General features: G+C 44.1%; 1 protein-coding gene across 1 annotated transcript in view; it reads left to right on the top strand.

Annotated features, from left to right (window-relative positions):
• LOC135388622 (lamin Dm0-like) overlaps nt 1-22,827 on the top strand; it is a 30,165-nt gene extending 7,338 nt beyond the window's left edge. The window contains exons 6-10 of the mRNA XM_064618272.1: nt 3,352-3,589; nt 13,584-13,777; nt 13,841-13,945; nt 16,631-16,861; nt 21,339-22,827. Coding sequence (XP_064474342.1) covers nt 3,352-3,589; nt 13,584-13,777; nt 13,841-13,945; nt 16,631-16,861; nt 21,339-21,377 — 807 coding nt within the window. The 3' untranslated portion in view covers nt 21,378-22,827. The remainder of the gene's footprint in view (nt 1-3,351; nt 3,590-13,583; nt 13,778-13,840; nt 13,946-16,630; nt 16,862-21,338) is intronic.
• Nucleotides 22,828-24,363: the final 1,536 nt, after the last annotated feature.

Raw genomic sequence — 24,363 nt, 5'->3', positions numbered from 1 at the left:
AATTTGATATTTTCTCGAATTTAGTCAGTGATATTTGCGTTTGCGTGGTTTGCAGTTGAGTTGGGCTTAACATTGCAAACAACTTTTATAGAGTAATATATAATATAACATTATTTTCTGTCCTGAGCCGTTTTGATGCTTGTCTGTAAACAAATATTCTGGATAGAAACAGCCTCTCATACATCCACCATTGCGTTACTGCGAATGTATGGCAAGGCCTGGCGACTCGTGATGTGTCTCCGACGTAGCTAGCATGCGCTGCCAACGCATCAAGCGCTCATTCGGAGCGGCTCCGCTTTATTTGAACAAATCTTCTGTCACCTTCGAGTTCGAATTAGCGGGATTGCCCCGTATTTTTAAACTGTGTGAACATCATGCAAATCGAGGCAGTAGGTTTTAAAATGACGCCAAGGAAATTAGAAGACAGCTGTGCGCATGCTGAAATTCTGGTCGGGACGGGATACAAATCGAGTCACAAATTTTTATAACAATGTGGAATTTATGACTTTTGGAGTATTGCTACAGGCAACTTCACATAAAGCTTTTTCGTGAAACATTTTGTGCGTGACAGTATTCCTGGTTGCAGAAAACACGTAATTTGCAGTCTTTGTGGTGAACTCTGGACGATAAACAATGGGGCCATAGGACCTGTGTTGTATTTGTGCAGCTTTTCATGTGAGCAATCAACCCAAATTTGTTTGATGCTGGGTGAGTTTCAGTAACATGCTTTTTTGGTGATTTATCTATCAAATATTGACTCGGTCTTTATGCGATTTTCTTTATGGCGTCATGTAACAAATGGTTGCAAACCTTTTTAATATATGAATCCCCATATCTTATACTCATGAGTATATATGAATATATTGGTAGATGTATGCAGAATTGCTCCCTAATATGGTTTGCAATTCTTTTTGGAGCTTTGCGTTGTCGTGTAACTCGTGTAACTGTGTTCTGCTTTCGTGTGATACCAACAAGAACGAAAGCTTAAACAAGGTCAATGGGTTCCTACGTTGTACTCATATAGAATTACCATTATTCATACCGCACATTTTTCTGCTGCTGAGATACCGCTGAGTAATGTCTCATAATGCAGAAAACGTGAAGTAATTTGATACGCCTGAATGCTGTTGCAACGTGTAGAGGCGAGCGCAGGTATGTAAGCTTGCACCAGCCTGGGTATACCCGCAGACGCGGTGCAGGTACACGTGCGTTTTACCCGCAACCTGCAGCATAATTGAATTTCTATTCGCAAATAGCAAAACTGTGAAACAAATCCGAACAGAGAGCAATATCATTTGGGATCACCATTAGTTCCGAGTGTGTCATTTAGTGAATTTGTAGAGTCTGTGTGGTAGAATCTGCACAGGTAGAATCTGACTGTGATGTTGTGAGACTAAGAACTTGCGTGCTGCCAGATAGAGTTGAGAGGAATATCAACGAACGCGTGCTGTTTCACTTAATGTTTGATACAGAATTTGTCAACTATATAAGTGAAAGCCACAAGCGGTTCAGTGAAAAGTTAAATGACCACGGGGTATGCCAAAGTAGTGCTCTTATTCAGGTGTTTTTCCAAATGAGAACTGGTTAAGATATTGAAATTATTGAGTAAGTTAGGGTCTCAAAAGATTAGTTTAGTGCGTGTGGGTAATGTGGATTTACCTGCAGCGACACCAAATTTCTGCCCGCAAAACTGCACGTGTACACTCGATCTCACTTCTACACGTTGGTTCATTCTTGCTTTAAAGCGATAAATACCCTAGCGCTGGGTAAAACGACAGACTACTTTTAAAAATGAGACAATTTCAGTGTCTGTCGTGTCGTCTGTCATTTTACCCAGCACTGGTGGCTCTATCGATTTTACGGAAGCCTGATTTCCAGATGGATATCTAGCAGTTCAAAAATGTTCAAAGTACTCAAAAAACACCTGTTGAATCAGATGTCAACTGCAAGACCGCAGTAGTCATAGAACCCTGCATTTTAAGGCTAAACCTCGTAAAACCCGTATTTACACCTTCATTTGCATTACCATCATATAGGGCAAAAACCCGAAAAATCCCGAAAACAAACTTGCCGAAGTGCAAATTCAGCAATTGATACAGACATTGGACAAACCAGGATGCCTACTGACATGGAAAACTGGGAATCTCAGGGAATTTTGATGCGACTGGAAAGGTCAGGGAAAACTGAGAAACGAAAAGGGCCGAAACTTTGCTAGGGAAACTGCCAAAAAGCAGCTGCGGTCAGGGAAAATTGCAGACAAGTACTGTGACGATACGCAGCAAATCGCGAGTGCCGATTAGTGGTTGAGCAGCCAAGCCGCAGCAACATTGCCACGAGTAGCAGTTCGCCAGTACAACAAGCTCAGAGGCAGAAAAGTAGGGCGACCCCACTAATACTCAATAAATGATCTGTTTTATGAGGGATCTGTATGAAAACATAGCAGCAGGCATCAAGTTCCCTTTTGTTTTGGTCAGGGAATTCTATTGAACTAGTCAGTGAAAAAAAGTCAGGGAATTTGAAGGCTGCAATTTGGTAAATATTCTGTAAATGCTAAGCACTGTGCGTCGGTGCAGTTTCTCAGCATGTCATGTTCATCTGAAATGTGAAAGCACTTTTTAATGCATTAGCATTAGAACGGTTATGCGAACGAAAACCCGGTGTCGTTCGTCTGTGTACAGAGGAGTGGAAAGGGCGTCACACGGAGGAGCTTGTGAGGTTGGCGTGAGGTCAAAATTCACTGTGTAGTTGGCATTTGCTCCTGGGCACGTTCGGACATGTGTAGCTACGTGAGTTTATGCGTGCGTAGTTTATAAAATGGATGTGGTCCCTTCTACGAGTGGTGTAGATGACCACTCACAAGAGCGTCGCCGAAAGAATGCCGAGGCTATGCGGCGACGTTGTGAAGCCGAAACAGAGGAACAACGAAAGTTAGTAATAGATAGTAATAGTTAGGGATAGTTAGTGGTAGTTAGTAACAATTAGTGATACTAATTAGGGACATGGGTGGATAGTGGTAGTGGGTGGGTGGTGGGTCAGCGTAGTCTGTGCACGGCTGTCGTCAGTTACATATTACAATACTACTGTCTAATGCTCACGCATTTCCTCCCCCTTTTGTTGCATTAATCGTCCTTAAATTTTTTCTTAATTTAGCACCTGAAATCTACTTTTGAAACCGATATTTCACACTTTTGCACTATTTTGCGGCACCTGAAATAAAATCAGATTTTTGCCTCTCGATATTCTAAGTATTCAGTACAAATATGGAATACTTTGTGTACTTGAAGTTTTATTGGCTTTCCCTCATAAATGCGATTTCACGCTCATTCTTGCTTTGTCGTTACGTGTTTGCAGAATGCTTCACTGACAAACCGAGTTCGTGACCTGGAACGCCTGCTGGACCAGGAGCGCGATTGGCACTCTCGGGCCATGCGCTCCAAGGATGAAGAGCTCTCCAAACTGCGTGCAGAGATTGAGCAGCAGCTGGCCGAATATCAGGACCTGTTGGACATCAAGGTCGCTCTGGATATGGAGATTGCTGCTTATAGGAAGCTGCTGGAGGGAGAAGAGACACGTCTCAACATTACCCCTGGTAATCCCCTTTATACCGTGTGTTTCTTTGGTTTATTTGTTTCCAAAATATTATGCCAAGGGTTGTCTTGGAATTGAATGCTCACGGCTAAAGGTGTGCATGGGTGCGTTTATATCCCTGAATGAACCTGGTAAATCTGCTCGCATAACAGCTGCCTCTGCAGTGGTTGCGGATATCCACACATTAGCATTAGTGCCCCTGTCAACATCACCCGGGGGAGCCATAATTGAGGGCACGCAGTGAACTTAGCAAAAATGGTGTCGAAGAGTGCCATATCCGTTGCATTGCTGCACCTTTCTGTGCTGCCATCGGCTTATTAACTGCTGTGCTTTGAACTATTGGATTGAGGACGACATAACGTTCTTGAGAAAGCTTTTATGTTGAAAATATGTTTGTAACGTAGCATCTTTGTCATGGAGATTTTTTCCTACAAATGCAACAACCGCAGATGTGCGATATACTCCATATCTGCACGAGTCCTACCAGCCAGTCTTGGGAAATAACCAAGTCTCAAGTATTCACTTACTGAGCAATTAACCAGTAACTGTAATTAATAATGCCTTCTCAGAGAGCAACTTTAATGTTGCATATCACTTGGTGACAGTAGTGAACAAAGACTGAAACAAGATAGAAAAACATGAAATTCTATTGCACTAACTGTAAATGGTTGCTGTCTAGTCACAGTTACGTTAGAAGGGATTTTGAAATTAATGGAATTGCTCTGTGCTACCAACCATGAGAAAGCTCCACTGGGCAGATATAGACTCTTTTCATCTGACGTCACTGTCGCAGACAGCATAACCTTTCCCCCTGCTTGTGGCAGCCATACTTTTGTGCATGGCACGTGCACGCTACCAGCATTAACTGTGGTGCGAGCACGTGTGAACACAAAAGTATGGCGGACGGAATGAGGTCAGTGAAAAGGGTCTATAGGGTTTTCGCAAGTTCATATTCAACTATGGCATTGCTTTCTATAGTCAGTTAAAAGCAGTTGTTGTCTCATTGTATAACAACATAAAGCAGTATGTAAACGCTCTTGGTATGACACTACAGTAGAACCCTGTCGAAGCGTACCTGGCGGTGACTCGAAAGAAGTACGTACAACGTGGTACTACAGTCGCCGACCGATTTTCCGGACTTGGCGGTGACCGGGAAAATGTCCCAATAATACAGCAGTCCGAAAAACCTGACGAGTACTAAGTTCAACATTATTTCACCAGAGCTGCACCAAAGAAGTCTATAATTGTGCCCTGTCGGATCTGGCACATGAGTATCATGATATCCGCTCGCATTTGCGCGAATGTCACAGCGTTAAAAGCTGATGAACAACGACAGTGTGCACAAACAGAAACTGGAAAGTGTCCCGACACACAGCCCCGGGAAGCACTGGCGCTGTGGCATCACCTAGAGGTACGGTTCGGCAGTTTTGAGAAGTCTCGCCTAGGATTCCAATTACCAATCCAATCCAAGTCCACCATCCAAAATGGTGGTTTCAAAATTGCTGCTGTAGTCCCGAAAATAGTGGTGCTGGTGCTTCTCCGCAAGCGTTTTGGTCCGGAAAATGGAGCATTCGGGCTTCAATCTGTCTGGAAAAACGGACGCAAAATGTATTCATCCTATGGCAAAGGCCACCGTTCTCCATGGGAGTCAGAAAAATCGGTTAGCAATTGCATAACCGAAAAGCTCACATACGCACCCACCTGCCGGCTGATCGATGAGAAACTCTATTCGAGAGGTAAATTACAAAACCTGCACAGTCCTAACCCTTTATTTCATGTTGATTGACAAAAGTATGTTACTTTCGCTTGCCGGCACCGCACGCTTTCCCGTGGCTTCCCCCTTTCCCAGTTTATGAAGGCCACGCAATTCCAGCTTGACCTTGCCTGACCTTGCTTTTCTCCCATTACTCCACACTTTGAAGGGAGGAATGCTCGGCTGTACTGAAGGGACAATGTGATAGCTGGCAACATGCTTGACACCATGACTCACAATCGCTCTAACCTGTAAAGGCTGGCCCGCATGAAGCGATTTTTGCACGCAAAAACAACACATGTGACAAACTCTGTCACTGATGCAACGCAACCAAAATTGTGGCCAGTACAACAGGACAGCGGGAAATAGTACAAGCTAATGGACAAGTACACAAAAAACTAGGGGTGTGCGACTATTCGAATTCTCGAATTCGAATCGAATATCAAACGCTCGAACTATTCGATTCGCGAATCGGATATCCAATATTAGATTTTTCGAATATTCGACTATTCCACGAATATGAACGGCACAACCCGAAAGTGGGCTTCACCTGATGCTTCGGTGCATGGTGTGAAGCCTGCTTTACGAAATTGCCCTTGCTGCAGGACCAACACAGGCCGGGCGGTGTTTAGTTCAAGATACCGTTATCCAGAGTTAGTTTTGTAGACATCGTCTGTGGAAGGGGTGGCGCCCCTCACATATGCAGTTTAGCATGTTTTAGCACCGACGAGGGACTTAGATTTGATGTCTGTGAGGTTGCCTTGAAAAAGTTAGGACTCTCGAATAATGACTACAGCCCACGAACAAGAAGGGTGTCTTAAAGATGTCCTTTACGTCTAAAATTTCAGTAGTGCAACTTCCTAGTAGTGCAAAGAAACTAAAAGGTGTTCATGGCAAAGCTCATGTGGTTGTCTGAATGGCCTGTGGTTGTCTGAAACAATTACAGCCTCATCCGTATAACATGCTACTGCCTTTCATAAAATTTTGAAATGAAGGTAACCACTGCAGCACTCCAGTAAGTGTAGGCTCACCTGAAATGCAGGAAGCACTCTCATGTAAAATTAAAGAGTATGGGCTTTAAACAGAAGAATTGCATGTCTCTCTTGTGACAGTTAATGCCAGAAAAATTACATAAAGCCATGGGCTACAAAATGGGAACTTTTAGTGCGAAAGTCACATATTGTAAATGTAACATGGGTTACGACTGACGAAGAGGAAGTCAGACTGTTGTGTAGACGACGACGACAATAAAGATTCATTCTTTCATGCACCATCATACATGGTGTCAGAAGTGTCGCGAGCTGCGAAGCATTCGATTTTGGAATGGCCGATGGAAACGGCGAGTCCAGCCCCGGACAACACCTCAATCCCGTCATGATGTCAAGTTTACTACCGCCACCCAAAGCCCTGGACACAACTGCGGCCGACATCTGGCAAGAATGGAAAAAGTGGATCATGGAATTCGACTTATTTGCGATGGCGACACACCTCGCGCAGCAGACTGACAACGTGCAGGCAGCCACCTTTCTGATTTGCATCGGAGAAGAAGGTAGGAGAATTTACAACACGTTCGCGTTCGACAGCGAAGACGATAAAAAGAAGCTGAAAGTGCTCAAGGAAAAGTTTCAGTCCTACCTGAAGCCCGCTGAAAATCTTACCTACCATGAGTATGTCTTCGGTAAACGAGACCAGAAACCGAATGAGCGTTTCGATGACTGGCTCACGGATTTGAAAGCAATGATACGCAACTGCGAATATGGAGATCTCGAAAACCGGATGCTAAAGAGCAGAATTGTACTGGGGACGAACGATAAACAATTGCAACAGAAGTTGATAACTGAAAACCCGACCCGACCCGAGAAAGTTCTCGAAAGGTGCCGCATAAAAGAGCGATCACAAGAACAGTTTAAAGAGATTTCGAGCGACGAAAGAAAGTCCGAGGCATGTGCAGCTGTAAACGTCCTGCAACGGAAGACCTCACACTGCCCCAGATGTGGATACCTGGAGCACCGTACTAATTATTGCCCTGCAGCAGGCAAGATCTGCAGCAAGTGTGGGACCTTAAACCACTTCGCCAAAGTTTGTCGCAACCCACCTGAAGAGCACAGAACGAAGCACATAATGAGGGGTCACACAAGGAAACCGGCAGCTACTCGCAAGACCCATGAAAGGGAGAGGGTGAGGCAACTACAAAGTAGTCCGCACACCGAAGATGACAGCGACGAGGATTATTTCTTGAATCATTTGTCAATCGGGGGCGTAAGGAAGCATGATCGCTGGTCAATGAGATTGCGAATTGAACAAGACGACGTGCACTGCAAATTGGATACTGGAGCCAACTGTTCAGTTATTCCATCAAGACTGGTGAAGTTGCTTACTCAAAAGAAGGTTAAGAACTGCTCAACAACGCTCAGTACGTTCTTCGGACACCGAAAGAAAGCTGTAGGGAAAGTGGCTCTACAGGTGCAGAATGCTGGTCATTGTATTACTGAAGACTTCTACGTGATGCAGGAAGACGTGCCCACTACACTCAGTGGATCGTTGTGTGAACGACTCGGACTGCTAAAACGAATTGAAACGATATCAGAGACAGATACCAATCCACAAGTGCAATATCCAGTAGCAAAACCGTACGACGATATTTTCCACGGATTGGGAAAAGTAAAAGACGTCGTGTACAGCATGAAATTAAAGCCTGGAGTGCAAGGCGTCGTTCGGCCAGCCAGGAAGGTTCCAGTCGCTATGAGACAGAAAGTATACGAAGAATTGAAGAAGATGGAGCAGGATGGTGTTATCTCAAAGGTTGAGGGACCAACAGAATGGTCAAGTTACATGGTGGTGGTGGTTAAACCAAACAAAGTCAGGATATGCATTGATCCAGTCGACCTCAACAAGGCCTTATTGCGAGAACACTATCCTATGATGACGTTAGAAGATGTAGTGGAAAAAGTTGGTCATCCGAAGTGGTTTTCGACACTTGATGCTGCTTCTGGGTATTGGCAAATACTACTCGATCCTACAAGTTCTAAGCTATGTACTATGAGCACGCCGTTTGGGCGCTACCGCTTCAACAGAATGCCTTTTGGTATATGCACGGCTCCTGAAGTTTTCCAGCGAATAATGCACGAGATCTTGCATGATTTGAAAGGGGTGCAAGTCGTCATGGACGATATCCTGGTCTGGGGTGACACAAAGGAGGATCACGATGAAAACCTTCGGAATGTGCTGAAGAGGTGTCGAGAAGTCAATCTCAAGCTGAACCCTAAAAAGTGCCACTTTGGAAAAAGCGAAGTGAAGTATCTCGGACATCTTCTCACGGTTGACGGCGTGAAGATAGACCCCGAACGAACAAAGTCCATAGAAGCAATTCCGGAGCCAACCAACGTCAGAAGACTCAGAATATTCTTGGGAATGATTAATTACCTGTCCAAGTTTCTCCCGCGGTTATCAGAAAGGGCAGAGCCACTACGAGAATTACTGAAGAAGGACGTAGCGTGGGTATGGGCTGAGAGCCACCAACAAGCCTTTGAAGACCTAAAAAAGGGTCTAACGATGGCACCCGTACTAGCATACTATACGCCGACCAAACCGATCACGTTATCGGTAGATGCAAGCGAGACCGGTGTTGGCGCAGTGATACTGCAAGATGGCAAGCCTCTCAGCTATTCATCGAGAACGTTGACTGAGACTCAGCAGAACTACGCTCAAATAGAAAAAGAAATGCTGGCTATAGTTCATGGATGCACAAAGTTTCGCCAGTACCTATTGGGACACAGCGTAGTGACGGTGGAGACGGATCACAAACCTCTGGAGAATATCTTCAAGAAGCCACTTCATCAGTGCCCACTGAGGCTTCAGCGTATGCGGCTCTTACTACAAGCCTACTCGATCGAAGTAAAGTACAGGCCAGGAAAGGAACAAGTTCTGTCGGATGCTTTGTCAAGGTTTCCAGACACCCAGAGGATGGTCGAACTTGAAGAAAAGGTATACGTGAATGCTCTGGAATTCGTGCCTGTCTCACAAGAAAGGCTTCGCGATATCAAGGAAGCGACCCATACAGATGACGAGTTACAACAGCTCAACAAGTATACGACCTCAGGGTGGCCCACTACAAAAGACAACGTGCATCGTCTAGCTAAGCAGTATTGGTCCTATCAAGAGGACATTCATCTCGAAGACGGAATATTGCTTCGATCAAACCGGATCATAGTACCAAGCAAATTAAGGAAGACTGTAACTAAGTTGCTTCATGCTGCGCACGCAGGAGTAGAGAAAATGAAAAGAAGGGCGCGAGAGACAGTATTTTGGCCCGAAATGAATGCGGACATCGAACGAGAGTACAACGAGTGTCGCCAATGTCAAAAATATCAAGTGAAGAACATCAAGATGCCATTACTCAGCCACGAAGTCCCCACATTACCATGGGAACGTGTCGCAATGGACTTGTTTACTCACAATCAAGAAAAATACGTTGTGATGGTGGATTTTTATTCCTTCTTCTTCGAAGTCAAAAAGTTGGGAACCACAACTGCAAGTACCATCATCAACTTTTGTAGGACGACATTCGCAACACATGGCCTGCCAATTGCCTTGATTACCGATAATGGTCCACCGTTTTCCGGCGCTGAATTCAACGACTTCTTAACCAGAATGCAAGTGAAACACGTCTACTCCAGCCCATACCACCCAAGATCAAATGGGATGGCCGAAAGAGCGGTGCGCCAAGCAAAACAACTTCTGCGGAAGACAAAAACTGAGGACGAATTTTTCTACGCAATCCTGGAGTGGAGGAACACTCCAAGAGATAACATTCTCAAGTCACCAGCACAACGACTCATGAGTAGAACGGCAAGGACTCTCCTTCCCACGAGTGCAAAGCAATTAGAACCGCGAGTCGTTCCACCCACAGCTGTAAAAAGAAGACTGGAAGAAATACGAAGACAGCAAAAGTTCTACTACGATCGATCCTCCAAGAGCACACCGGATCTTGAAAGAAACTCCAACGTCACACTCTACGACACCTTCAGCAAGACGTGGGCGCCAGCGGTTGTTGTAGGCAAAGCCAAAACACCGAGATCGTACATTGTACAGACTCCTGAAAAGTCTTGTGTTCGCACCCGAGAACACCTTCGAGAAGCGAGAACATCCACAGTACCTGTAACTCAAGCCAACGAACCAAGAACAGAGAAAGTTCTTGAAACCGCAGGAACAAATCACCAGAGCCAAAGAGCTGAAGCTGAAATCTCATACAGGAGGTCAAACCGTGAAAGGAGGCATCCTAAACGCTACCCAGAAAACGACTTAAGTTAGGTTCTTGTTGTTCTGTAATTTTTTTTCTCTTTTTTCTTTTTGTCTCTATACACGTACATTTCTTTTTTTTGTTTGTTTATATCTTGGAAAGGGGGATGTAACATGGGTTACGACTGACGAAGAGGAAGTCAGACTGTTGTGTAGACGACGACGACAATAAAGATTCATTCTTTCATGCACCATCATACAGTAAATTTTGCACGAATATTTGATATTCGGAATTTTTTTCCCCCATTCGATTCGATATTCGATTCGACTTAAAATATTCTGATTCGCACACCCCTACAAAAAACCACTGTAGCTTGAGCTCTTATTGAATCCATTATATTTAATAGCACTTCTGTCGAAGACTTAGAGTACTCTTAAAGCGGAACTACGGCTTACGTGGGTACGTGAGCCGTACTCTACCTTACTGTGCTGTAGCCTTACTGCACTACAGCGTGCTATAAACAGCGCAGGACCGCATTATCTCCTTGATACTAATGGAAGGTGTAAAAAATCTTGATGACGAAGAAGTTCACAACATTATTTAACTCTTCCAACTCATAGTGAATAGGCAGTCTCGCACTCCCGGATGTGCGAGTGGTGCTTGTGTCGCATTAAATGAGTGGAGTGACTGAAACACCTCGCTCCGGGGCGCCTACTTAACGCAACCAATGAAGCCATGAAGCTTTCCCGGGCGGCCAACTTCCTCGCACGACACCCTCACCCGCCTCGTTACGAGGAGATAACACAAGCGTTCTTCCTGGTGGTTGATTCATGCTTCGGAATTTGCTGACAAATGCTCTCGGTCTTTCACCTACTTCGAGGAAGGTGTCAGTGACTGCACTATAACCGTTGTGCCGCGCGTCGTGATGGGCCATTATAAGCGGTATTCCAATGCATTATGTTCTGTGGGAAGAATATTGGGTGTTGGAAAAAGCCGCACAAAAATTTGTACAGTGTCTTGCAAGTTGAACGTAACATTGGTCAACTCTAGCTGCCAGCGGAAAGTCACTACTAGAAGCAAAAGAGTTGTGCAGTAAGTTTGCGGCCACTTGTTACTGAAAGCTATGAATGAGATATAATCGATTTTCTTTGAAATATGCAAGTTTTCTGTTGTTTTCACAACCTCTATTATGTCATATGATAAGAAAAACACGTTCACTGAAAACCTTTGCTCTTTTTTTTTTCTTTTCCCGTTGAAGTTACGCAAGTGTATCGTTACATTTGAGTCTCAGAGCAAGTTAATTCTTGTTCTCCATAATTCAAAATGCCATTACATGTGGAATAGTTTCCTTGCACCTAATGCTGATCGATTATGTGAATGCTGACACAAGATATTTTTCAAGCTGTAGCTTCCTATGCAGTAGTACATGTAGCAATATTTGAATGTATTCAATTTGTTATTAATAGAAGAAATACATATTCGATTCATACTCGATTCTAACAAAAATTTCACTATTCGCACAGCCCTGATCTGCATCTGCGCAGCTATTCAATATATCTGCACGTCCGTGATCATTGCATTCGTAGGGAAAAGCCTACAGTATGAAAATGTTACGCGCACACGCTTTTACTTTTGACCATAAAAACTGCTTGGGAACATTACGCAATTCACAGTGTCTAATGATAGCGGTTAACTGCACAAGAACGCGACAGATGGCACACACTGACACACAATTTTGGGTTCACTAAGTACCCTCAGTTGTGACTGCATCTAGGGAATGTCGGCAAGGACACTAATGCTAACTGTATTGGCTCGAACCTAAGACGATCCCCTGACTTCAGGGTACACAATTTTGGAAAAAAATAAACAGAGATTGGGAGGCAGTATAACAGTTGGAAACGATGCACGATGCCATTTATTCATCACCACTTTCTTCGCCACTGTTTTCTTTGTCGTTTTCTGCCCACAGCTCATTGTGCTTCATTCTGTTCAGAGCGTTAGACAAATCATACTTCTTAAAAGCACGCACGACCACGTTGTCTAGCACATCGCACCAGGCATCGAAAATCCACTGAGCTGGCGCAATTCTTGATCACTTCCTGTTGCTTCAGCCATCCTCTAAGATTTACTTCCGATACTTGGAACCACCTTGCTGCCTCTAAATTGTTGCCACATTCAGTGACGCAAGCGATAACTTTGCGTTTGAACGCAGCAGTGACGATGCCATGACAGTCTGTCCCCATTTGTATTGCGTTGCTTTGTTTCTTTCATGCTGACTGGCGCTGAGAACCACAACACGTGGTATCGGTCGCACTGCGCTATTGGCCCGATTCCGTCGCCCGCTCCCGCCTCTCACGCGGACAGGATGGATGTTCGAATCTAAGACTACCCCCGACATTGGAACGCGGGATTTTGAAAAGAAAGGTTGTTTTATATTCGAGAAAATGCGGTATTTGCGGATAGTGGTGCAGATCTGCATTTTGTGCGCGTGGATTTGAAGATGTTTGATAGCCGTCAGGGAAAGGTAACGGAAACAGTATTATACCGGGAATATAGCGGGTAACTGTAACAGAAATGGATATCGCACACTCGAAATACCTGAAACAGACGCGGAAAACGATTTTTAAAATTACTGTAATAATTCGAGTACTGCAGGACCCGAATTATCACGATCCTTTACCGTGTCATTGAGATAAATTGGTGAAATCAAGCTGAATGAAGCAAACTAAGATTAATTGAGGAAATAAAACTAAAATGAACAATGAAACTGGAGCACATAAGGAAACGGAAGCAGAGACAAATATAGGCCAGTAACGGAGGTGGTAACGGAAACGAAAAAGATTCCGTTACCGCTCCCTGATTGCCATCCGCAAGTCAATACGACTGCACGTAACGTCACCCACACGCACTTATAACTGTAGACTTCTTGGACTGTGACTCAAGTTTGCTAACGTCAGACTTTGTGCCCGACATGTTTGACATCGCTATGTGCAAACCTCGCAGCTGGCAGTCCCGGCGCAGAGATGTACTCCACACCACATCCTCGTGGCACGAAGCGCAAGCGAACCTTCATAGCTCGTCGAGAGGAACACAGCAATTCTGACATGCAGGTGTCTGCCACCGCGAAAGGTGACATAGAGGTATCTGACCACTGTGCCGAGGGCAAATACGTTGCAGTGCACAACAAGGGAGCGAAGGTAAGTCATTAAGAGGTGACCCAAGCGCAGTCAGAGAGACGGAGAGGTTTGCTCTCTGTGCAGGACGTGCCTCTGGCAGGGTGGCAGATCCGCCGCAAAGCCGGCGACGAAGAGTTTACCTTCAAGTTCCATCGCACCCATGTCATCAAACCAAAGGCCACCATCACTGTAAGAAGGATTTTGCTGCTTTTATTTAAGGCGTTGATTTAAATGTCGTTTGTACGAAGCACATGATTGAGTGATTCGGTGTATCTCGTAATTATTGCCGTCACACTGCCTGTTTCTGAGAATCAACTTTGAAGTTACTAAAAATTATAGTAGATTGATGTTTGTTGCGGACTTGTAGGATATTTCCCGGTCAAGCATCTTATTTTCTGTGTATGGCAACTTGTCTTTGCTTAAAAGGGCAGTGAAGTGTGCAGTGAATATTGTAGTGTAAAATATTCTCTCTGAAACACGGATTATCAACGAGATATCTGAACATAAAATGTTGCGGCCAAATCATCATGCTTGGGTGAACAATTCCGGTATGATGCAGAATATACGACCTTCTGTTTATAAACCTGTGATGTCAGAAGAAGACTGGTTCTAGGTTATATTTTGCTATGGTAGGCAAGAAGTGGGAAGAATGCGCTGGCTGATAAGGCTGATAGGTGCTCACCACCATGCTTTACACGCCGGCGTTACATAATCAATGACGTAGGGGCTCGGGTTGTCTATGTACTCAGCCTTGTACAGTGCAGTCCCGTTAATTTGAACTCGAAGGGGACCGGAATTGTTGGAATAAAGGTGGAGTTCGAACGAAAGGGAGTCGCTCTGAATGAGGGGTTTGATGTGCTGACAGTGCATACTAGCTGCATCGCAGAGGCGTCATGGCTCACTTGGCGTTGCGACACGTTTGTGACCGCGCAATGACGAAAATATAACAGGCTTATTCATATTACAAAATATCTATTTACAGGCAAGCATCAAAACATCACAGGGTAGAAAATAATCTGTTACATGCACTTGCGATCGTTTCTCCGGCCACAGTTCAATCAACATTCTATCTTTATTTATGACATTCTATTGTAAGGTTGAGCCCAGTCACGAACCCCATGAAAGTGAATAATGCTAATCTAATTTGATAAGAGTATATTGACTATCATCCACACTTTTTTGTTAGCTGTGTTTGTCAATGGGATGAGTCTTGATCTCTTAAAACAGCGAGGCTAATACCCCTGACACGGGCACATTTGAACTCCTTTCCATTAGGGGTCCTTTAGAGCTGTAAACGACACCTGCACAAAGGGGGTTCATGCCAGTGACACACGGCTAGAGCGAACTTCTTTTGGTGTTTCGTTTGAAAAATACACCCGAGGATGTCTAGCTAGGTATTTCCATTAGAACCAGCCTACACATATGACATACATAGTAAGTAAACATAACAATATGACCAATTAATTAAAAATACGTACTGCAACAGTAATATCTGTACGCAGACTTTGAGTACTTCAAAAATGAAAACGTAGTCTAGCCTTCGTTCGAGAGTATTGTCGTCATATCGCCCTTTGTTCGAGGCTATACCACACGCCAATGGCCATAGGTGAAAAGGAGATTGCCAATCTCCGCTTAATGGACCGCTTCGTAAAAGGAGATCCTCCTTTGCCATGTGACACATCACACGTCTTTCCATTAGGTGTCCTTTTGTGTAAAGGAGTTCAAGCATGCCTATGTGTCAGAGGTAATATTTTCTATGTATAAGACATCTATGTTAGAAACGGGATTGTTTGGAAATACTTAAATTGAACTCTACGGTGTCGTGTATGCAAAAATGCAGGGCAAGTTCTGTGGAAAGCATGGATCCCATCGTACATTACTTGAGAACCATTGACCTAATGCATATGCACACTGTGCTTGTATTGTATCTACAATTAGCTTAAGAGCCAACTGGTTACTAAGGTAAAAATTTTATGAAGTGTTGAAATGCTGTCGAACAGTAGGCAAGTACATGGTTCACCAAGATAAACTTTGGGGTTTGTAATGAAGATAAAACAAATAGAAGGAGTTTAGGGAAGCTAAAGTAGATGTTAGAGAACGTGCCTCAAAATTTTATGTCGATGCTGCCACTTGGTTCGTTTCTCTGTGGATCAATCGTGAAAAAAAATAGCTGCTGCCTAGCATTTCCAGTCACCAAGACGAAGGACGCCGCCTAACATTTTCAATCGGCTATACCTGTGTTTCAGCTTCTTCTGTCAGATGGTGACACGGTCGAACGCGGCATTGCAGACAACTTTGCACAGTAGTCCTCTGCATTCCGTTCCACTTGTTCACTTGGTTTCAATATCGTCTGCAACGTCGCGTTCGACCGTTTCGCCATCTGACGGAAGGAGCTGAAACATAGGTATAGCCGATTGCAAATGTTAGGCGGCGGCAGTTTTTTAATTTTCACGATTTCACAAAGCTTGTCTCCGAAGTTTATTTTGGCGAACCCTGTACTTGCTTACCCACGACTTCTACTTATCCAGAGCAATCTTGTGGTCTGCTCCTTGCTTGTCACCTGTACAAATTCTCTTGAGTTACGTAAACATCCTAGGCAGAGATATGAGGTGGAATCCGGAGTGGATTCATTTGAAAAACAAGCGGATCCACTTGAAAAATAAAATGGAACCATTTTGTTCTTGCATCTTTAGTGGTGGATTTTTCTTATCATGAGTTAGCGGATGTGGCGCGCTTCTGAACAGTTTGCGTGATATTTACAATAATTGTCCTTCTTAAATTGTAAGTCACAGAGACATCATATTGGCTGGTCTGTTTGCTAGGTTCATGCATACTTTAACATTCACACATTCATTATTGTTCATTGCATCCCAGATCTGGAGTTCAGACAGTGGAACGGAACACAGGCCTCCAGAGCACCTTGTGATGCGCAACCAGAAGTGGCCTCAAGGGGAGTCCCTTCGGACTGCTCTCCTAAATTCAGATGGGGAAGAAGTGGCATCGAGGGAGAGCAACAAGAGGCAGTACTCTCGACTCTTGGAGCGCTCCTCGGGCCACAGCGGAGGTGGCTTCCGGTCTGGCAATGAGCACATGTTCCACGAACACGTGAGTGACATGATCACCTTCCATCGTAGTGGGTTAGGGTATCGGAATAAGGTTGGATTCACCCATGCAACAACAACAAGAACTTGATTGTGAGATAATGAATAGAGGGTTTCATTGCCATGGGCAATACTTTACCCCATACACGTCTCTTGCATAAACGGTTTCTCTAGATAAAGGGTTCTGAGACCTTGTGACAGATTCCGGTGTCATGACAGACATAACTTTTGTCATTGAGTGCTTGAATATAACTTCAGAAAGTTTTAGGTTCCCAATTTTTGTGCATCTTTCGAGCAAACGAGACAGAAAAAGCTTGGCTGATCGTTCAGGGTCGGTATGTGCTAGTGTTACTAGAACGTTGTGTTTTATGGTTGAACCCAGTGGAACCTGTTTTTACTCCCAGATTTACGTCAGCGTCACTTGGGGTAAAACCCGAAATACCCCAAACCGAGCTTGCCAAAGTGCAATTTGAGCTGCTAACACAGGCCCTCGTGAGCGCTAATTACTTTGTATTCAGCACAGCCGCTCAGCATCTTGTGTCCACCTGAAGTCCGAGAAGCTCATTTTTTGCTTCTTTTTTTCCCAACCAGTACTGACTGAGTTTACCCTAATTTATAGCTGAAATAAATCAAAATTTTTGCTCCTTGCGTCTCAAAAAACATAAAGTCCAAAAACATGCGGGTCCTATCACACCACATTTGATTGACATGCTTTCCAAACATTTGCTCACCCATACACAAATGAGGCAGGGGATCCCTCACGAGGAATCGTTAATCTGTGATATACAGTCACCCATCGATTTTTTGGACGCGTCGGGGAATGTGCAAAAGTCCGGTAATCAGGCAATCCAGGGAAAATTAATTTGTCTTAAAAACTACCTTATTCAGTTCAGTGTCTCAAAAAAATTGGGAATGTTCAGTTGAGGAACATTCTTCCGTTTCCGTGCCATCACGTCCACTTGTACTTCATGAAGGGACATCTTGTCACTGCACACTGATGAAAGTACAGTCTAGCCCGTTTATTTCGATCTTCGTTATAATGATAACTATTACGATTCAATTGCTGGTTCCCGTCAGCTCACCCATTGAAGTACATGCAAACAAGACATCGATATAAGGATCGCCATGAAAGCGTTCGCTCGCGTACAGCGATCATAATTCTGGCGGCCGGTAAAACTTGTGAAAATTGAAGAGCAAGATTGCACTTTTTAATTGAAACAAATTATGGTGGCATTTTGGCTTCTGTGAGCGTTAAAGTGTGAACGCAGTGTGTTTATCCACGCATGACTACTGGGGATTAGATGTGCCCGTTGCAAGGCGCGCGACTTTGAAAGGGTGGAAGGGTACCAGGCCTGAAATCTGAGACGACCATTGAAAGTATTCTGCTCAAACACATTCACTTTCTTGTGAATTACAGTTGGTCCTTGACTTTTGCGGGCGTAGCTTTCGTGAATTAGATTATTTGCTTTTATTTGTTTTGCTTTTCATAGTTGCCTACGTTAGAGTCACTAAATAAGCTTCACTTCAGAGCAGAGCCATAGCAACGGGGATGCAAGAGGGGCAGCCGTCCCGGGCGCCTTTGCCAGAGAGGATGCCGAACGGCAAGCCCTGGCAGGTTGGTTGGACTGTACGGAGTAGAAATGAAGAGAATTTGAAGTTACAAACTCGGCAGTGTAAATGGGCATTCTTCCTTGTTTACGAGGCTTCTGAGGGCGGTGAGGGAGAGGGGCGCTTTAGGTTTGCCCTGCCCTGGGTACAAACTCGCCTCGCGACGGCTCTGCTTCAGAGTAGTGACACTGAGTTCAAAGACGAGCAGGAGAGAGAAGAGGAGGCCATTTTGTTTCCGCACCCTGTTAGCTCGCAATGGCATCTGTCAAGCGTCCTCCGAAATGTTGTTCCTGCTGAGAGCAGTTCAGCACGGTAGATACCTCGACAGCCTTGAGCTCACCTTGACCTCCTCTGTACGGTCTGTTGGACAACAATCACACACGCTTCCCTAACTCACAGCCTCCATGGCGGGCATGGTTATGTTAGCTGTCTCACTCCTCAACTGGGGATGGCAAATGTGTGGAGCGGAAACAAGATGGCTTCCTTGCTTGCCTGTGGAGCTCAGTGTCGCTACTCCGAAGCGAAGCTTATCTAGTGGCTCTAGCCTACGTATATGCGCATGTCTGAAATTATAGATTGCGGATAGATGTGACCATAGCCTCCTAAACAAGGGTGGCCCCAAGGTTGCCTGTGCGAAGCTGTTTCAGGTATCTCTCGATGGAAAGTAACTGTTCTGAGGCAGGTTCCAAGGCCTCTTTCAATTATCTTGTTTCTTTGAACCAATGAGACTGGAAATTATGGGTCCAAAGTGTGGTGCTTCAGTTGCTTTAAGCGTATCGCCCCTGGTGATCAAACTCTCCGTTCATCATCTCAAAATAAGGTTTGTTTGTTCGTCTGCTTCTGAAAGTGCTCCCAAGGAAACATTGAATTATTAGATTAGCTGTGCGGAAAGAAACTACTGCAGTTGCCTACCATTATGACACAAATGACATTAAAGGGGCACTAAAATGCAAAAACAACTTGCTCTCAAATGAAAGTCTGTGTTTCAATTAGTCCAATTCAAACAAAATTAGGTCACACAACGCTCCCGTTTAGAAGAAAAGCGCAATGAAAACAGCCGTCTTTGGTGGCAACGAATGGGATCCCCGGGAGGCAAAGATTGGCGGCATCCAATGAGACAGCAGGAGAAGCGCTCACATACCTATTGTGCATGTGGGGACGGGTCTGATCGTAGTGTTCCGTATATGCGCGACATGGTGCACACTGTTGTATTTTTCAATACCGACTCACTGAATCGTAGCCCACAACAGTTTTCGTAAATGTTTCACTGACAACCAGGGTGTCGAACCGAAACGTTTTTCTTTCCGGTTCTACCATAAACGGTCCGGTACCGATTCTGCTCCAGAGCAAAAAAATAACGGTTCATGCCGGTTTTAACCGGTTCTGCTTCTGGTGGACATATTTCTTCCCAGAAAAAAAAAATCAATGCTGCAAAATGTAAACCCGTTTATATGCATACATGGTATTTAATATTAATAGGCAGCAGACAAATTGGTAGCTCCTAGTTCCTCTAGGTGACTGTCTGTTCAAATAGGCTTTCTCTTTTCTTGAAGCGCATGATACAGACGGACTTGTTTGTCGTGATGTCATAAGAAAAAGTACTTTCTTGCTGGATTGGTGCGATCGCGTCCCATCCGAATGCCTGTTGCTGCTTCCTCGCCAGCAAGCACTTCTGCACGAGTACGACGCAAATCGAGGAACACCTTCACTCACAAACGCGCTCGACGGCTCCATTTTCTTTTCTTCGTGTCCTGTCCACAAAAGAGGCGCCACTTCGCACGCGCTTGCCCTCGCGCATACGTAAATGTATTCAACTTCGCTGCTCTACAACACAAACACAGGACAAGGGCTCTAAACACAAACAAGGGACACGTTGCGCTAGATTACCGATAGAGAAGCCGTTTCGCAGCCCCCTTGGGTCGCACATTGGTAGAGAAAAAAGCGATAAAAACCGGGCTGTTTGGTGGTACATTTAAAAGCGATAAAACCCCAGTACAGGGGACACAAAGCGACAACACAGACGAAGCACTGTTTGCACAGTTTGGTAGAGAGTCACAACCTGTCACGTATACATCTAAGTATATGTGCGTCAACGATAAAACGTTACAAAGGGAGCCTAAGGGTCATAGTCTACCGACATACATTGCACCGTAACAGTAACCCTTGTAAAGTATTCATGACATGACTTCAGAACACACGACGGCAGTTTCATTCGCCTACTCGTAGTCCAACCCGGTGAAGTTTTTGCTTGGACCAAAAACCGTTAAATAATTTTTTTTGTTTCCCTCCTGAGCGAAAAAAACGTATACGGTTTCGATTCCGTTCCGGTTCGCACCAAAATAGCATTTTTTTTTTATTTTTTTTTCGGTTTTCGATTCGCTTTGACACCCTGCTGACAACATTTATCTTTACGTCCTTCGGACAGCGACGCCAGTCCGCAGGACTTTACAGATACTTTACAACGCGCACTATGTTTTTAGCCGGGACTGTTCTATGGCGTGGCACACGCATGTTCGACTAAAAACTCCGATGCATGAGCTGAAGCATCGCTCACTGCATAACGCCAAACAGAGAAAGAGTCCGGTATAATTCTTTATGTAGCTTGGAAATGGAATCAAAGTTTTGAATTATGATAACAAGTATGAAATTAACATAGCATGCAACGTAATTCGAAGTGAACTTGTTCTTGCATTTTAGTGCCCCTTTAAGTATCCAATGACTGCTTTTAAAATTGTCCCCACGTTACCTATATTTGCGAATTTTGACTTTTGCATAGCCCCTTCTCCCCTAATTTTCATGAAATTCAAGGGCCAACTGTACTGTAACTTGAGTTCAGTCGAATGTCTCACACCCTGTCTCTGTATCATCCGCAGGGAGACCCAACAAATCCAGACCGCTGCTTGATCATGTAGGGCCTTGTGGCCCTCACTCTGGTGGCCAGCAGGCCTTCACCATCCGTCACCGCGTGCCATTCGTCCATTGTTCCCATCGTGCTTCATTGTTTTGTTATCATAAATGCCACGGGACACGTCCATGCGTGGTTCACATCACGTGCTCTCCTCTCTCTCTGCATCCCCTGGACTTCCCGGGAGAGTTCTTTATGATTTACAGCCCAGCATTCTTTGGTTCTTTGCCACTTTTTTTTAGCATTATGGTAGTCATTTTTAATATTTTTGCATTTCACGGTAGCTTGAAAAACAAACTTCAGTGTTTGCTATTTAAATATATTAAGCATGCTTTTTGACCAGATGCTTTATGTGTGTACTGCTGCTTCCTTTTGTGGGTAAGTTAATTTTGTGCGTTTGTTTTAACGTGAACCCTCACAGCTGAATGTAGGCACCAAATATGTGCCTGTCACCATTACTTCATTTCTTCTTTTGCAGTCTTTAGTGACGTATTAACTTAACAAGGTGGGCTAGTAGGTAACTGCTCATCGTGAAGGATCAGTGCAGAGATTTAAGCGTGAAAACCGTTATGGCTGGTTCCTTGTTTTCTGTGCTGTCCCTTCAACTTCAGTGGTGATGCTGGAGGTACGCTGCTTGTTCCTGCAACAGTTTCGTCAAAGTAAAGGTTGAGAAAATAAGATGTACATTGCGTGCTGTATTGATAGCCGAATATAACAGCTATGACTCGCATAACGTCAGAGAAATCTACGTAAAATCGGTGCTAAAGGTATTCCTGCTCTGTGTAGGAAAAAAAACTTGAACAACAGTGAATGACAATGATATGGACATTCTTTCCCTGTATGTTGGCTACTGTTGCACTTATATGCTAAAACAGTTGCCTCGTGTGAAAGCTAATAGTAGTATCTTTGAAGCTGCAGAGATCCTATCAGTAAAGTTCACTTACAGTTTCCTGGCTTTTCTGCTCGCCTGTCACTGCTGTCTTCTCTTTCGGTTTCACCCTCAAACCATCGTCAACCGTGTGCTTGTTCCGTTCGCAGTTTTTTTTAGCAGAAAGTGTCATCATCTTCCTAACACTCGTACATTTCTTATTATTAATATTATCCTCTATACTTGCATAATGTCTCTGTGCCCTTAATGGCATTGCACAAAATACGCTTGTGGGCAAAAATCATGGCAATCGTCAATTACCAAGACAGTCTGCCGAAGTGACGGTCGGAAGGTTCTTGTCCTCTTGTTTTTGTTCTTTCAGAAATGTGACAAAGGTGTCTAATATGCTAACGCAAAATAGTACCTGGAAAATTTCTGCTTCAAAACTTTTGCCAGTGATGAAAAACTTGTCAGTGGACTATTGATTCAGTCGCGTAACCACCAGCATCGTCAATAAAATATTGTGTTGCCCGTTTGGCAACACTGTGTTTTCCTACACGATCAAAAAATAAAGTGGTCCTTGGCTAACCATCTTGTGTTTATTTTTGAGAGCTCTTAGTTGGCATACTTAAATGTTACGTTTCAAAGTATGGCACACCGCAGACAGGATTATCAGTATGTATGTACTGTTAGGTATCTTCCCTGTTTGTTGTTTGTTCAACTAGCATCAATCAAATGCAACTAACCAATGCCTTAGGCTTTGTGCATGTTCCTAGACTCTCTTTTGTGTGTGCAGACTGGTACAAGGTTTCCAGTTATCACTGCCATAGCATGTTGATTGTGCACCTTGCATATACTTTTTCTTTCATGTGAGTGTCATTAGAAATGCTAATAAATATGGCGTACTTATTTTTCAAATTGGACAATCGTTGACAAATAACACAATAACAACAGAGATGGATGTTAATTACATATAAAGGGTTCTTTTTGAACAGCGGCTAAAGTGGGTATGCTCATGACAGTGGATATCTTTTAAATGAAACAAAACTATGCACTACATTGTTGTGATCAGTTCTGCTAGCTGTGGCAACCTATGTACCCCCAAATTTGGCAGTTTTACTCTTCCCTTTTCCATCTGACCTCTTATTCCAAATCCTAGATTTCAAATTCTAAACAGGCATATGCTTGGACACTTGAGATTCCCTGCAGATGTCCTGTCTCATTTACTCCAGCCTACCAAAACCAGAAAAATCAAAATTCAATTAAACCAAAATTGGGGGAAGGACAGAAAGTCATATAATTTTTTTAAAATATTGCTTTTTACTGTCATTATCAAACACATAATTGTGTTGATGATAAAGCTATACACTGCAAAAAGAGAAAACCCCAAATCGCTTCAGCTTATGCAATAGCTTTTTCGTGCTTTAGAGGTTTCTAGTTTGTACCGTTGACTTAGTCAGGGGAGGTTCACCCCCCCCCCCCCCCCTTTACTGAAGCCTTACCTTTGGCGGTGCCTGGGAGAAGGCAAAATCCTTTTCCCCCATGTAAGATGTAAGGTCCCATAGAACCCAGTCGAAAATCACAAGCTGGAATCATTTGGAAACTCAAGCGGTTCCATCTAATCTGGCTTATGGAACAAATCCCAGCGTTGATGGATCCAGCTGGAACCCTTGCAACTGGGTATTATTCAGCTTAAACCAATTGTACATGGACTCCAGTTCTGTGGGAACCCTTTCAACTGGATATTATCCAGCTGAAACCAGTTTGTACATGCATATGCCCGAACCCTTTCAACTGGATATCATCCAGCTTAAACCAAATGTACATGGACTCCAGTTCTGCTGGAACCCCCTCAGCTGGTCTCCTGTGGTAAGCTGGAACCAGTTCAAACTCACAAGAACCATCAAGAACCAGCATGATCCCTAATTGGTCCCAGCTTGTGCTTTTCGACTGGGAACGCATAGAACCCCTCCCGAAATATTTCTCTGGCTACGACACTGGTTTCTACGCACAGTGAGAAGATTCCATCGACGTGCTTTGCTTCTGAAAATGATCAATTTATCTGTCTTACTCCTCCACGAAATCTTGAAAGCATGTCCTTGAAAGACCTCAAAGTAGTCATTCA

Source organism: Ornithodoros turicata, chromosome 3 (genome assembly GCF_037126465.1).
Source record: "Ornithodoros turicata isolate Travis chromosome 3, ASM3712646v1, whole genome shotgun sequence".
In the NCBI taxonomy this organism is placed as follows: Eukaryota; Metazoa; Arthropoda; class Arachnida; order Ixodida; family Argasidae; genus Ornithodoros; species Ornithodoros turicata.
Note: the sequence above shows the minus strand (reverse complement) of the source record. Positions and strands in the feature narration are given on the sequence as shown.